Raw genomic sequence first — 16699 nt, 5'->3', positions numbered from 1 at the left:
AGTCAACTTCATCGACGAACGCTTCGCATTCATCGACGACATTGCAATTTTGAAAGAATAATCAAGGGAAATCATCAGGGCCTCGTCGACGAACACATGAGATTCGTCGACAAGGGTATAAGAGGACCTCGTCGACGAAGACAGGATTCGTCGACGAGGAAATACTGAGAGAGGTTTTGAGCAATCTGAATTTTGTCGACGAGGTGTGGGTTTCGTCAACGAAATTATTGAAGGACTCGTTGACGAGATGACGCGGCTCGTCGACGAATCCAGTCTTATAAGTATCAAGAACGCGGATTAAACGTCAAAATTAAAGAAAAATTACACACTCTCTCTCCCCCAACGGTTTCTCTCTCTTCTCTCTTCGATTTTGGGATGGATTTCCGCCGGTTCGATGATTTGAAGCCACCACAATGCTCATGGGGAAGTTATCTACAAATCTACCGGAGCGGATCGTTGGTGAAAGCAAGTTGGAAATCATCCCTAAGTTGAGGTAAGACTTTTTAAGCCAAATTTGATCTTACCGTAGTTATAGGAAATGATATACACATGAAAATACTGAAGTTTAGTATTGAGAGTTTTCATTTTCAGGGTATTGATTAGGAAATCCTATGGGTGTGAGACCAAAGTTTATAGGGGCTTTTCTCAGTAGCCAGGTAAAGGAATAAACTAAAACAGTTATTTTTCACGCAAATTACTATTATTTATGAGCAAATTGATTTCCCGAAAAAGATGTATGATATTTGAATATTATGGAATAAATGCATATTTGGGAAAATATTGCTGTTGTATGGGAATTATAATTTTAGAATGAAATGTATGATTTACCCAACTTTGTGTGGCGTGAATGTTAGTTTTCATGAAAAGTACTATGATATGGAAAATTTTACGTGTAAAACATGTTTTCAGGAATCATGAAATAATGTAGTACTATATAGTTTTGAAAATACATGATAATTGATTTATTTTCAAAATGATATGTATGAGATATTCGGTGTGAGGCCGTATTTATAAAATGTTCGGCACAAGGCCGTATTTAAGAAATGTTCGGCACGAGGCCGTATTTATTAAATGATTTCGGCACGAGGCCGTATATACGAAATTATGAAATATGTTATATTATCATGTATTATATGTTATCAGAACCCGGATGTTAGTTTAGTTCAATTTAGGAGCTCGCTACCGTAGCTATATAGATCAGATATTTATGTTCAGACTTGTGCTAACCACCCCATGAGGGGGTGGGAGATGGATAGTCAATATGGCTTTCAATGTAGAGTTGTAGACGTCCACTTGGCAGTCCGGACCAGGGTGTGGCGGGCACATCGTACTTACAGACATTTTTGACTCGGTAGTGGTCAGCCAATCATTGTCGGGTCCGGCCTTCGGGCTACAAACCCATCATGGGGGGTAATACATGACATCAATTAGCTATTCATCCTAGGTATGTTTTCAGTATTATCAGTTATTACAAATGTTTTATGTACGATATGAATTATTAACAAATATGAAAATATATGATTATTCAGTACGATATGACGAATGTTTACAAAAATATGAAATGTACTGTATATGCATAATTGCTTTAAATGTTCATGTTACCACACAACTGTATTTAGTTTATTTTACCTTACTAAGAAGTGTCTCACCCCTGAACCTAATTATTTTTTCAGGAGACCCTGAGAGATCGGCGGGTCATGGCCACCGTTGAGCTTATTAAGTTACCCCACTAGGAGGGTAAGATTTTGTACTAGGATCAGGATTATTTTTGTTGTATGATCCTAGAGTTATTTTAATGTTTTGGAAATTGTATATAAATACAGTATTTTAATGATGTAGTAAACTCTGGTCTTATGTTTTATGGTTTGATGATTGAGATTTTACACTTACTGCTGCTTAGGTTTCCGCTGTGATTGACATATATCCCCGCTACCCACGGGTTCGAGTCGACTTTTCTATTTATTATATTTCATTTTATATTAAGATTTTTGAGGTCGTTACAGAGTAAGTAGGGTTTTTTGGAATTCATAGCTCGGGTGAGCGCCACGAGTATAATTTCGAGATCCCTGCAGGCGTAGTTCAAGAAACCAAGTAAGAGGAATAAATTATAGTAGTATTTTTTATATTATTTATTGAATGAATATGTGAAAAATGAAGCTATGATATTTCCCCCCATGAAATTAATATATTATGAATATTAGATAAGAATTGTGTGGCATATGATGTATACTAAAAAATGTGAAATATGATGATGAGTATCTTCTAAGAAAATGATGAAATGAGAAGTATCAATATGTTTGCTGGAAATGATGAAAATGATATATAAATACATGTATAAAAATGATTTTTATGAAAATGAGAAGTATGAATACTGATTTGAGTATGTTGAGAAGTATTGAAAAGCATGAAATGAGTTATATGCTAGCATGAGAATGAAATTAATGTGAAATGAGATATATATGTATTATTATGAAATGAATTTTGAAATGTGAATTCTGAAATATGTATATTAGAAAATGAATATAAAAATGAGAATATAGCAATGTAAATTTTGCAATATGAACATTGAAATGTGGGAATATAAATATGAATATTGAAATGTAAATATTGAAATGAGTATGCTAAAATGTGAATATGGCAAAATAAATGTTGAATTGAGAATGATAAAATGAGAATATTGCAACGTGAATAATGCAATATGGAAATTGAAATGTGATGAAAGAGAATACTGATTGTGAATACTTGGGAAATGTGAACATTGTAAAGTGCGAAAGCTGCAATGGGATTATTGAAATATGATCGATGAAATACTAATATCACACAATGATTACGGGTATGTGGTAATGATAATCCTGATTGATGGATATGGAAACCCTAATGATGGGTTGTGATATTGAGCACGGTATCGTTGTTAGTAAGGTGTTAGTGCAACCACACAGTCTCATGGAGAGTGTGGTGTGGGCAGTCGACTGAGCCGTTTAGTAGAGTTGTTGTGTTGTTGTGCCCATTGAGTCTGGATCAGGGCTATAGGCCGGTTAGTTATACTATAAACGCATGGATGAATTTCCATATTGATCTAACCGGGTATGCCAACCGTAGTTAGATCTAGCCTTTGGGCCACATGACCCTATTCATAGGGAGAAGCATGACGTGGAGAAAAATCCTCATGGCAGCCATGAGTTACAGATGCAATGTTAGTATTGAGTATCAAGGACACTCATGGGCTGGATTGTGAAATGGGAATGGAAAAGGAAAGAATGATAAAAATGGAAAATAAAAGAGTGTGAGTTTAATAATCTAAATAATTAAGCAAAGTAAAACTCTACGTTTGAGGGCTTACTAAGTAAGGTGAGTGCTCTGATAGGTATCAGATGTAGCCATATCTGGTTGCATAATGTATTAGGGTAAAGGGAAACTACTTGTATGGGTGGGTAGACTTCCCTATTATCGGGAACTTTGCTCATAAACATGGGTTGCATGCGAATGAAATTGGAAATGGAATTAAAAGCTTATAAAAGTTTGTGTTTTGTAACTATATGATCACGAGCATATATATATATATATATCAGTGTATTTTTTTTAGATGAATTGATGATTTGAAAAGTAAAATGTGTTATAACTGAACTCATATTGCCATATACTATAAATAATTTATTCCGTCTTACTGAGATGTGTCTCACCCGAATTATCTAAACTTTTCAGGGAACAGAGATAGACCAGAGGAAAGAGCTCCGAGATAGTGTGGAGTGGATACCCTGATATACAGGGTGAGTTTGGATTAGGGAGGTGTAATTCCCCTACGGCTGTATTGTTTTTGGGTATGCTAGAAATGTGTGTATATGTATGTTGAAACTCTAGATATTGTATTTTGAATGGTATGTACATTATGTCTTTCGCTGTTAGGCTAGTATAAATAAAATGTCTGTTTACTTGGTACCCAATGCAGGTCGAGTCATGTGAGTGGTATCAGAGTTGTTAACGTGGTCGATGGCAAGTGCCTCCGCGTCGGTATGGGTGGTCTTGGGTTCAAGACTTGGGAGTGGTCTCTTTAAAAATGGGGGTAAGGCTTGCCGACATCCACCTCTCCCAGACCCCACTCAAAGTGGGAGCCTTGTGCACTAGGTACGACCTTTTAAACTAGGTTTCTTGTGCTTGCATACCAGACTAATTTCACACCTACACTAGTTGTGCCCTTAGCTAACAAATAGGAGGTAAATTGCGAATATACGCTGCAGACGGTAGAGTTTGAATCCCAAACTTTACCTTTACCCAAGACAATCCAGTGAACCTTCTTAACACCTAAACTTATACCTGGGGCTAGAAGTTATACCAATTGAATTGATGTCTAATAAATAAACATAATGTTTATCAAATAAAAATGTTTAAATTATACTCCACTCATTTAATGTACAAATAATTATGAGTAGACTGCCCCCAGGGCATGGCTCAGGTGGTAAACTCATCCACTGGGTGTGCCTCTCACGAGTTCAACCTTTGCGCCTCCCAGGTTCGAGTTTCCCCCGAGTTCCTGAATTTACACCCTCGTGGTGCTGTGGGGCCGGTATCATGGGGCGTGGGAATAGTCTTGGCTGTGTTGCATCCCAGGGTAATCTGGTAGATGACGGCTGAGGACCCGGCGATATCAAAAAAAAAAAAAAAAAAAGGAGTAGACCTAAACGATCGGGAGAGATTTTTATCCATTTTGCTTTCTTGCGAGTTTCTCAATTTGGAATTGAACCAGAAATTCCAACCCCAGCTACCGTTGTTTTCTCCTTTCTCTAGCGTGGAACACTTCACCCTTCTTCTTCCTCCTCCTCCTCTTCCCTTCCCCTCTTTTCTCCCTATTGTTTTCTTCTCTGTTGCTGCGGCATAATGAAAGGCCTAAGAAAGGTAATATTGTCGTTTGTTTATGATGCTATCGACATCTTATTTCACTTGAGGATCCGTGGGATATATTGCAGGAAATGGAAATGTCAGGGAGTAATGGACATTGAGTACGGGGAAGGCATGTTGCTTCTTTATTCGTGGCTGTCTGTTTTTGTTTTTTGACTTTTTGGAGATGGTATAAAATGTTTAGCTATGATTTTCTTTTTTGGAATGAAAATATTTTATTTGAACTTTTAGTGATGCTGGCGGTTCTTGATAATGCAAACCCCCTTTCGTCGGACTTGGATTTGGGATATTAACAATTTTAATGGAAATAAAAGTTTTCCGTTTCTTTTGCCTTCTGAAGATTCCTCATCATCCCCGTACATTTTTTTTTCTTAATAAATTTATTTTTCTATCAAGTAGACATATGTATTAGGCCATTTCAGAGTCTATATGTTGATCTGTGCTTCATGTTTAGAATTTTGTTGTGTCTGCCGTGACTATTTGGCAATTAACAATCCTAATGGCAACCTTCAAGTGATCAAGGCAATTTTGCGGTGGTTATTGTTGGGGGGGGGGGGGGGGGGGGAGGGGGTGAGGGATGGGTTTTTATTCCGCCTTGGTTACTGGATCCACATCAGTAATTATTTACTCTTTTTTACTAATAATTGGGCAGAAAAAAACATGCCTTAAATCTCTTTAATTAGAATGAGGGAAGGAAGAAATATTTATTCAATTTAGAAGTAAGTAGAATTATTCATTGTCTTGTAGGATGGACCATTTTTTTATTCAATTATTTATTTATCTAGTTAGTTTTCTGAACTTGTGTCTGAATCGGGTAATATTTATGCTGCAGCTACATGTTTAATGGGCCATAATGGACAAGAACAGTCTCCTACCTTTTAATGTTGGTCAACTGGCAGAATCGAGATCTTTCCTTGTAGGTTTTCGTGGTGCATGGTTCCGATGCAGGGTATGTTCTGAATTAATGTACATTGAAGATTAATTTTTCTTCCCATGCTTTTTCGCATGTCTCTTCAATACTGTCAATGTAGCTGCCACACTTAATTTAGAACCAAAAGTTTGTTTATTGGCTGGACTGCTGGGTTTTAATCTATCAATTTCTACCTTGTTAACAATGAGCTCCAGAACAAAAAAAAGTGGCCAGTGTCTCTGTTATTTATGCATGTTCTGTGTTGTTTCCACATGTTCTCTTATAGTTGATCAAGATTTCGATTTGGTTGATAATATGGGCTTGTGGCCCAGTGACTTATTTCTTGGACTCCACATGGAGGCAAATTTCCCCTACTTCCACATGTGCATGTGGTGTTAGGAGTGTGTATGTTGGCCTATCAAAAGTGAATTTCTTTAAATTATTTAAAGTCAGCCATTTTTTTTGGTCATTTTAACTGTTATTTTATTTTTAATTAGTGATAAGCAATCACTTTGTGGCAGACTTAATAAAAACTCGATGTTGTCAATGAATTTATCAAGTATAATATGATAATAATTTGTAATTTACAAATAATAATACATAGAGGTTTATTCTATAAGGTTTGCTAACATCAGTTACTTTTCTTCCTAAAACTCAACTCATGAGATTGATTGTAATTCATACAATAAGTTAAGGCTTATGAAAAAAGAATAGAAATATATTAGTAAAAGAGTATTGTAATGCTCGTTAAGTGTTTGTTAGAATAATAAAAAAATATTTAAGTGCATTTTGACGGTTGTAAATATGTTTTGTTAAGAATAATAAGATAATAATGAAGCTTCATGAGTGCCTTCTGCGAGATAGCAAAGGACTTTCTTGAGGAAACTGGCAGTGTGGGTGTTGATAGCTTTTCACGACACAGATTATGTAGTCAGGTGGTCTTGGAAAGCAAAAATCACAATGATGATGGATGTGGTAATCAAGCCTATTTCATAAATCATGGTTTGAAAGTTGGAAAACTAGATTTGTGCTGCCAGTGTGCAGGCAAGTTGCATTGAAATGAATCTAAGGTAGTCACTAATCAATTGGCTTCGATTGTCTGGAGCGAGAAGGAAACTAGGGTCTGTGAGTGCTTTTGGGTTGTCGTTAGTTTAGTTGTAGCGTAGATTGGTTCTCTTTTGGTTCCTCTTGGATCTGGTGTGTAGGTAATTCATAAACCGAGTATTTATTTTTCACTAAATTGGGCCAATTATTTGAAAAGGCCCAGTGTTTAGGAGATGTTGATACAAGCCTCAATTTGGATCAAAGGGGAGGCTCACCTCATATGGGCTTCTCACAAAAGGGCCTTGGTGATAAGCAAATGTGTGGTTAAAAAAAGATGGCTTCTTGTATAGCTATGGTGGCTTCGGATAAAATCCAGGCCCAAAGTAATGCTCCTACTTCTCAGAAGATGTGCACTGGGAAGGAGGAAGTTATACCCTATGATAATGAAACTATTATTCAACATTTAGTTAAAAGAAACAATATTCAGCCTACAAGTACTAAGAATAAGAATTGAAATGATCAAGAGTTGAAGGAAGTTTAGGATGTTAGAAGGTCATATTTGTTTCAAGAATATGGTGATAAATCTGCATCTAGTCCCATAGAATTTTCAGAAGGTAGTTTGAAAAAGAGTAAGAAGAAGATGGTTTGCGGGAGAAATTAGTTGATTGTTGTATCTATACTGATAAATTTGAAGGTAATAAGGTTTATGCTCATCGAAAGGAAGCTTATTTGGGTGTTGAAATGAAAAGGTATTTGAAGATAAGATAGAAAATTCTAGTGAGTCTACGACAAAGTTATTAAGGAGAGATTCTAAGGGAGAGTTTAGTATTGTGGAAGTTCTTCAAGTTGTGAAGAATGCCGAGGGTTCTAGTGAGACTAGAAAAGGCAAAGAGGTAAAGAAATGGGGGGATTTTTTTTCCAAGCAGTGAGGATAATAGTGATTTTGGTTGTTGAGGTGGGTTGTTACTAGATGAGATACGAGAAAAATATTGGAATGTTTCGGATTCCTACGATGAAATAGGAAATTTATCTTATGTTCACCCACCCTTGTTGGAAGGTTTGGAGGGAGTATCTATTTTTGACAATGATGGGTTGGCAAACACGGTACAACATGGTGATGGAATTTTACCTATACCAGTGAAGGAAATCCTGAAGGAGGAGCTAGAAGCTCAAATTCTATTGGATGGATTTAAACCTGGGTGATATTGGAGGAAATAAAGTGCGTTTGGATGATGGAAAAAATTGCCAGGTGAAGGGCAAAAGGGAATTAGCAAGTTTGAAGGTTTTAGTTAATTGTGATGGAAAGGGTTTAAAAAAGGGTTTCTTGTTTAACTTCGTTCAGTTCTATTTTGTGATCTTGTGTTTTTTGTTTTCTTTTATCTTTTATTATTATTTTTTTATTATTTTATTATTTTTTTATTTTTTATTTTAACTTGGTAGACTTCATGTCAAGGGAGATGGGGAAATGATTTGAGATGGGCCTAGGAAGTAGATTTTGAATCATGTTAGGAAAATGAAATTCTGATTCAACCGAAGTTAGGAATCTATCGATCCTTGAAAAGGAAGCGGCTCCTTGGAGTTGGACCAGGTGAAGTTGCCAGCAATGAGAGGGAGATCAATAAAGGCATTCACATTGATAAAGTTAAGACATTCTCTCATGCTACTGGTCCCGAGGCTACCCCCACTTATTTCATGCAAATACACAATCATATTGAAATCACCTCCAATAATCCAAGGAGCATCCCATCTACCCCTAATCTCGAAGAGCTCATTCCAAAAAAGAGACTTAGGGGGTCCTTTCCCTAGACCATATACACCCCTATGAAAATTCAGTTGGAAGGGAGATTTGGGCTTGGAAAGGCATTAGAGCCATAAAGTAGAAGTGAAAGGCTTTGAAGTGTGCTTGGAAAGAAACAAATAACAGAGCCTTCAAAGATTCATCTACTTTGCTTCAGACCTGCAAAGCCCAATGGATTACTGCTGGCTCCAGCTGGCTTAGTGGGGAAATTGTTAATGATCATTTTGTGATCTTTGATATTTGCGACGCTCTTCAGATTGGTTGATGTTTTGTACCATGGCCTGACAATCTGGCATCCCCTTGATGCCTTGCTAATATATTTTCCTTTTGCTGATAAAAAAAAAAAAATACTCCTCTCCTGCAGAACTAGCAGTGGCCCACTGCTGCTTGGTCAAGGAGAAGGCCATGCTACAAAGATTTCTTGTCCAGGGGCAGTGGTGTGGTCTACAGAATACAGATTCAGCATTAAGCCATTAACCATACATGAAAACACCTGTTGAGGAGGGGCAGTCCTCTTTTCTGCAAGTTATCAATCATTTAAAATTTCCCATGCATTGCCTTTCATGCAAGAAAAGCAGCCTTTGTGGGAGCTCCTGTTTTCCATATGTGATTCCAGGGGAGGTTGATGCAGTTTGTTCCCTGTGGGGAGAATTTCCTGTATAAAGATCTGACCGTGAATCTACCATTGCTGTCCAGGATTTATTTTGGTTCAATGTCGATGTTCCAGTACAGGAACTTGCACAAACTGCTGTAAAAGTCAGCGAGGTAATCAATTTCCAATCAGCGACGTTTCTAATCAAGGGAATGTTCTCAAAGCGTCCTTTGATATGAAATCTGAAGATGTTGACTAATGAGGGTATCCTTATGGCAAGAAAATCTGAAAATGGATGGAAATTTAGCTCTTAAGGCCCTTTGGCCACACCAAACATTGTGCCAAAAGTAAAATTTCCCCGTTCCCCACTTGAAAACTGATAAAGGGGAAAAAGGTTGCCCCAGTTTTTCCTGATGCATTTCCAAACCTAATTCCGAAGGATCCTCTTCTGGCAACAACAAAACAACAAAACAAAACCGAGCCTTAGTCCCACTAAGTGGGGTCGGCTATATGAATCCTTTTCCGCCAATTTATGCGATCATAGACCATTTCTTTTGATAGATTCAAAGATATTAAATCCTTACTCACTATCTCCTCCCAAGTTATTTTAGGTCTACCCCTACCCCTTCTACTACCCCCCACAGTAACTAAGTCACTCTTCCTCACAGGTGCACTATAAGGCCTACGTTGTAAGTGTCCATACCATCTGAGTCGCCCTTCCCTTATCTTATCTTCTATAGGAGCTACACCTAACTTACCACGAATATGTTCATTCCTTAATTTATCTTTCAATGTTATACCACTCATCCATCTAAGCATCCTCATCTCGGCAACTTTTACTTTTTGGATATTATGTTTCTTCGTCGCCCAACATTCTGATCCATATAGCATAGCTGGTCTTATAGCTGTCCTATAAAACTTCCCTTTCAATTTTAAGGGTATTCTACGATCACATAGAACACTTGAAGAACTTCTCCATTTTACCCAACCTGCTTTAACTCTATGCATTACATTAGCTTCAATTTCTCCTTCAGCTTGCATAATAGATCCAAGGTATCGAAATCTACAAGTGCTATTTATTTCTTCATCATCAAGTTTAACTTTGTCTCCAATATTCCTCCTATCATTACTAAAATTACATTTCATATATTCTGTTTTATTTCTACTTATCTTAAATCCTCTAAATTCCAAAGCTTCTCTCCATAATTCTAACTCAGCCTCTACTCCATCCCTAGTTTCGTCAATTAATACAATATCATCTGCAAACAACATACACCATGGAACCTCCTTTTGAATACTCTTGGTCAATTGGTCCATCACTAAAGCAAAAAGATAAGGACTTAAAGCAGATCCTTGATGTACACCTATGGTAATTGGAAATTCTCTAGTTTCTCCATCTATAGTCTTTACACTAGTCATTACTCCATCGTACATATCCTTAATGACATCGGTATACCTACAACATACACCCTTTTTTTCTAAAACCCACCATAGAACTTCCCTAGGTATCCTATTATGGCGTGGGTGATTTATTCATTGTGCTGGAGCCGTTATATAGAAGCAATGATTCCCTAAGGTGATCTTTTCCTTCATGAATCTCCAAAGTCATTTCCCAAGAAGGGCATCATTGAAAGTATACAGGGATTTCAGCCCCAAAACTCCTAAATTAATGGGTTGTTTAACCACCCCCACTTGACAAGGTGGTATGTAAATTCCTTTTGGAGCTCCCCTAGAGGACTCTCCTTTGAATTCCTTCAAGCCTTTTGGCAACTGAAGTAGGTAAAGGAAAAAGGAAAAAGTGACATCTAATAGATACGGAGGTTAGTCAATGTGCTCTCGATGAGTGCAAGTCTTCCATCTTTTGACAAGAAGTTCCTTTGCCAGCTTGCCAACCTTTTCTTGAACTTTTCAACTGTAGGATGCAAAACTCCTTTATCTTTAGATTGGCTTCAAGAGGGAGACCAAGGTACTTTATGGAGAAGATCCCCATCTTGCAGCCTAGAAGACCAATTAGGCCATTTGCACCATAGCTCTCCAAAGTCCATTCTCCTTAGGATGTAAAGCAGAAAGTTCGAGCTAACATGTGTCAAGCTTGTAGATCGCCCCCGGAACCCACTTTCATTTGCAACAAGGGCTGCATCTAGACTTGGTAAAGTGGACCAGGTCAGATAATCCATGATGGATTAGGCGGTTATTGGGTGAGGATATTACAATTCATATCCGATTCAATTAAGTTGCAGATTTATGGCGGTTCGGATATGATAATCTATGGCAGATTGTTGATATTCCATCATTCCCATCCCTAATATATTTTTTTTTACCCTTTGATGAACAATTTATTTTGTAATATAATAATTGAAGTTATTTTTAAAATTATAATTTGGTAATTGTTTAAAATTTATAATTTTTTATTTTTCATAACATGAATTTAGAGGCTTTTATTTTGATCATGAGAAAATTGAGTATTTGGGCTTGAATTTGAATGTGGGCATGGGGTAAACCCAGAGGCGCATATAGTAGTGCAAGAGTTGGGAGTGTAGGACTAGACCTTGGCCAATAGAGTTTATGCTAATTGAATTGATGCCTAATAAGCATGGGCATATGGAAATTCAATCAATTTAAACATTAGTTGTTAGTGGATAGGCGGAGATCCATTGGATAAAATCCTAAATCTGCCAACCGACTCATTTTAAGGTTGATAAGAAAAGTTTAAACCATATTCGACTCATTTTTCCAGGTCTAGCTACATCCATGATCTGCCTGCTAGCCATGAAAGCATGTTGGTGTTGCCCAATGACTTTAACAATGACTTTTTTGAGTCTCGTAGTAGTCAGGACTTTGGCCATGATTTTGTAGATACTCCCCACAAGGCTGATTGGGCAAAAATCCTTGATGTTGCAAGCCCTGGCATTCTTCAGAGTCTGGGTGACAAAAGTGGCATTAATGCAAGTCATGAATCTGCCTGTTCCATAGAACTCCTAAAAGTTGCTGAGAATATCATGATCGAGTAGGCCCCAGTTTGCTTGATAGAAGGCTAAGGAGAAACCATTATGCTCAGGTGCTTTATCCTCATTACATTCCTTAATGGTTTGAAAGATTTATGCTTTACCAAAAGCCCTTTTAAACCATGCCGCAGTGGAAGATTAAGAGATTTGAAGTTGATTCTGTCCATTTCTGGTCTCCAGGCTTCAGATTCAGCATAAAGATCCTTGAAAAAGTCGCAAATGCCATTTTTCCATCCTCTTCAACTCTCAAGGTGGCCCTCCCAATTTCAATGCTAGATAAGGTGTTGAATCTTTGCATTTGCTGTTTGGTGGAAGAAACTAGTTTCTATCTCCCTCCTTAAAGCCATAATGCTCTGGATTCTGCCTCCATGTGATCTCTTCGAGATTAATAACATCAGCTAATTCTTTCTTGAGTAAAAATTGTCTGGCCTTCCTTTCAGCAGTAAGACCTTGGCCGGGCTCCTCTTCATCCAGCTCTTTGATGCCATTAAGAATCGTGGTCTTTCTCACGTGAACATTTCCAAAGATACTTATATTATACAACTTTAGATTCATCCCCTTTGTTGAATAATTGGGTAAAATGGAAGACCTAACCTCAGTGAACATTTCCAAAGATACTTATATTACACGTAAGATTCAACCCCTTTGTTCAATAATTGGGTAAAATGGAAGACCTAACCTCAATGATAGGCCTCCCCCTCTATTTATAATATATGACAAGTGGTACATACAAATGACCATATTACCCTTGCTAGCTGACACATGCTAACATAACTCTAGCACATACTAATAATGCTAAATGACCAAAATAAACATTAACACTCCCCTTAAAGCTGGAGCATACATAATTTTATATCATATGCTCCTAGCTTGTTACAAATGAATTTAACATGAGCACCTCCCAAGGCTTTAGTGAATAAATCAGCAAGCTGCAAATCAGGCTTCACATTAAAGGTTGTAATGAGCTTCTGCACAAGTTTCTCTCAAAAAAAGTGGCAATTTTTTTCAATGTGCTATGTTCACTCATGGAAGGTTGGGTTGGAGGCAATACAAATAGCAGCTCGATTATCACACATCAACTCCATAGGCTGAGAATGTGGAGAACCTAGTTCTTCGAACTTGTTCTTCAACCAAACAAGTTGACATGTAGTGTGAGCCATGGCCTTATAACTTGGTCACCAATGGCTGGACATAACACTGCCGTAGCCTCACAAATTCAATGTATGAACACTACCATTGCTCCAAGAGACTCACCAATGGTCTTTTCTAGTACCGAATAACAACTAACAGATTGCCACGAGTGCATGGTAAAAAAAAATTGGATCTTTGAACAAGAAACATGCGCAAGAGCTTGGTTATATGGTCTATGGAAGAAATCAGGACATTCTGGAGAACAAGTGCGGCAAAAATTGGTCGGAAACTCTCTTACACGCCGGCTTGTGGGCTTAGGACTGTCGGCGGTTGGCCAGTGTGTAAGGGTGTGTGGGGTGATTTCTAGTGATGGGATTTTATAGGGCTACTGATCGGAGGGTTCTGTTTTTGGGTATGTGGTTGCTGTTGTGAAATATGGAAGGGTTTTGATGATTCTGAGAAGTGCAGCGAGTGTTGGGTGTTTTCTAGGGATGGTTGAGTTTGGTTTGGTGGTAGGGTTTAGGTTGGATCTTGCTTTGATATTATGTTGAATAATTGGGTAAATGGAAGACCTAACCTCAATGATTGGCCTCTCCCTCTATTTATAATATATGCCAAGTCGAACATTTCAATGACCATAATGCCCTTACTAACTCACACTTACATTACTCTAGCACGTACTAATAGTGCTAAATGACCAAAATAACCTTTAATGCCCTTCACTTTTGAGACAAAAACAAAATTGGCTTTTCCTTGAAATGGAGCATGGACCAGCATTGCTTAATAGGGTCCTTGAAACCATCGTGCTTAAGCCACATGTTTTTGAAGTGGAAAGGAGTTGACCCCATTTCACCCCTCCCATGTTAGGGAGTACAAAGAAGTGATTCGAGATGGACTTTGGTAGGAGATTGAGTAACTTTGGGGAAGTGAATTTCGCAATCTATAAAAATTAGGAACCTATAAATCTTTGAGAAAGGAGACTCCCTAGAGTTGGACCAAGTGAAAGTTCCACACATGAGTGGCAAATTGATGAAAGTCCAAAAACTCTCTTATGCAAGTGTTCTTAAGAGTCACCTACATCTTTCATGAGGATGAACAACCATATTGAAGTCTCCCTTAATGATCCAAGGAGCATCCCATTAGATTTTAATATCTAAGAGCTTATTCCAAAAAAGTTGAGGGGCTTTCACTTGAGCCATAGACCTCAGTGAGGATCGAATGGAAGTTATTCTCTAGGTTCTTAAACAAGCAGGAAACCGAGAGGGAAGTAACAAAGTGGTCTAGCAATTCCACTACACTATGCTTCGATTGAACAATAATACCCCCACACTACCATTTGTTGTTAGGTAAATCCACAAAAAATATCTATCCCCATAAACTTTTGACCAAAAAATGATACACTATTTCTACTTTGGGTTCCTACAAACAAACAACATCACCTCTCTAATCGTTGAGAAAGGACTTGATCGAAGTTGTTTTTTAGATCTATCATTGAGTCCCCTCTCGTTCCCTTACATAAGCTTCCTTAACATGAGTTCACTATGGGACCTTGGCAATCACTAGCGTCCGCCATGTCTGAGTATCCTCTCATTTTTTTTTTGTAATTCATTGAAAATTCCTGTTTTTTTAACTCACTGTTGGTGTCCATCTTCTTGTTATTGCCTATGTTTTTTTTTTTTTTTTCTTGAGAATAATTTTTCCTTCCTCCCTTCTCTTTGTTCCAATTTCTTCAAATAGTTTCAATGCCTCGTCTTCAAATCCTTTAGAGGAGACTTTGATGGTTTCACTAACTAGGTTTAGATGCTTGAGGTAGTGAGAGGCCAATTAGAAAAGCCCCAACATTTGTGCTATTAGAGCCCCCATCTTTAGGTCTGCAAAGGAAGAGAAAGATTTGAGCTTGATTGGGCTTGGCCTATAAAATTCAAACCAATGGCCAAAAGTTCCTTGGCTATTGTTTCCCAGCCCAATGATACTTGCGAAGCAAATCATGGCTCTACTCAATGACCAAGAATCCCCTAATGTAGTTACCGCAATGGGGTAGGGACACACAATTTCATATTGAGTGAGAGTTGGGATTGCTTTGAGAGAGAAGGGCACCTTCTTCTTCATTTACGAACTGGTTGGCATCATCTTTCTTGATGCATAGGCCTTGGCCTTCCTTTTTAAGGTGGGAATCACTCATTGACTTAGCTTGACAACCAAAGGCGAGATAGGGGTGTAAATGAGTCAAGCTTACTCGTGATTTACTTAGACTCAACTCAATCCCTAACTCAATTCAACTGAATTCGACTCGAGTTCGAGTTGTGTTTGAGCTACTAGCATTTTAACGAGTTGAGTTTGAGGTGGGTAATAGTACTTGAGTTGAATTTCGAGCCTAATTGAGTGTTTAATTTTTATTATTTTTATATATTATAAGTCATATAATATATGTTTTGTAAATATATTTAATATTATATGTAATTATGTATATTATGTATATTTATACATGCATTTAATATTAATTTATAATTGATTCGAGCTCGAGTTTAAAGAACTTGTAGTCGAGTCGACTTCAAGTTTAACAATTTTGTGAATTTTGTGATTGATTGAGTTCGAGTATTTTACTATGTCAATTCGACAAAACTTGAATACACCTTTAAATGAGATCTTATGCCATCCCTTTGAGTTGAAATCTTGTAGAAAAGTGATGTTTCTTCAGCCATCATTGTTTATCTCCATTAGGGCAATGTAGTTACCATGTTTGTCCTTATATAGTTGTTGCAACAAAGTTTTGCACTTGTTCCTTATTTGGCAATACTAAGTGGTTGTCGTGGATCTTTTGCTTCTCGAAACCTAGATATATTCCCAAGCTGCAAAGAACCACTTGATCTCATCTATATCAAAGATCGAAATGCTCATGGCCATTCTGTAACCCGTGATTCCGAGGAGGTCAAAATTCCCATCTTCAAGAACTAGGTTGAAAGTCTTCCTTTCAACCACCATTGTGCTTTTCTTAGGGGGTGACATGATATGACTATATGTAAATAGAATGCATGAGGACAAGCATATGGTTTATGAGTTTTGTGAGAGAGAGAGAGAAGTGCAATGACTTAAAATGATATTAAACATATTCAATTAATATAAATGAAATACATAAATGTGTTAAAAATTAAATATTATATGTAGATTTAGAGATAAATGGTCAAATAAACTGTTTGTACTTGTGGTTTATGAGGTTTGTGAGAGAGAGAGAGAAGTGCAATGACTTAAAATGATATTAAACATATTCAATTAATATAAATGAAATTCATAAATGTGTTAAAAATTATATATTATATATAGATTTA

General features: G+C 37.3%; 1 protein-coding gene across 2 annotated transcripts in view; it reads left to right on the top strand.

The window, feature by feature from the left end:
• Positions 1 to 4668: 4668 nt before the first annotated feature.
• LOC131151881 (uncharacterized) overlaps positions 4669 to 16699 on the top strand; it is a 47760-nt gene continuing 35729 nt past the window's right edge. Inside the window, exons 1-3 of one of the 2 annotated variants that reach the window (XM_058103344.1) lie at positions 4669 to 4890; positions 4962 to 5005; positions 5726 to 5842. In XM_058103344.1, the coding sequence (XP_057959327.1) occupies positions 5747 to 5842 (96 nt within the window). In that variant the 5' untranslated portion in view covers positions 4669 to 4890; positions 4962 to 5005; positions 5726 to 5746. The remainder of the gene's footprint in view (positions 4891 to 4961; positions 5006 to 5725; positions 5843 to 16699) is intronic. The other variant, XM_058103343.1, reaches the window with a different exon arrangement.

This window comes from Malania oleifera, chromosome 3 (genome assembly GCF_029873635.1).
Source record: "Malania oleifera isolate guangnan ecotype guangnan chromosome 3, ASM2987363v1, whole genome shotgun sequence".
NCBI classification, from domain to species: domain Eukaryota; kingdom Viridiplantae; phylum Streptophyta; class Magnoliopsida; order Santalales; family Ximeniaceae; genus Malania; species Malania oleifera.
Note: the sequence above shows the minus strand (reverse complement) of the source record. Positions and strands in the feature narration are given on the sequence as shown.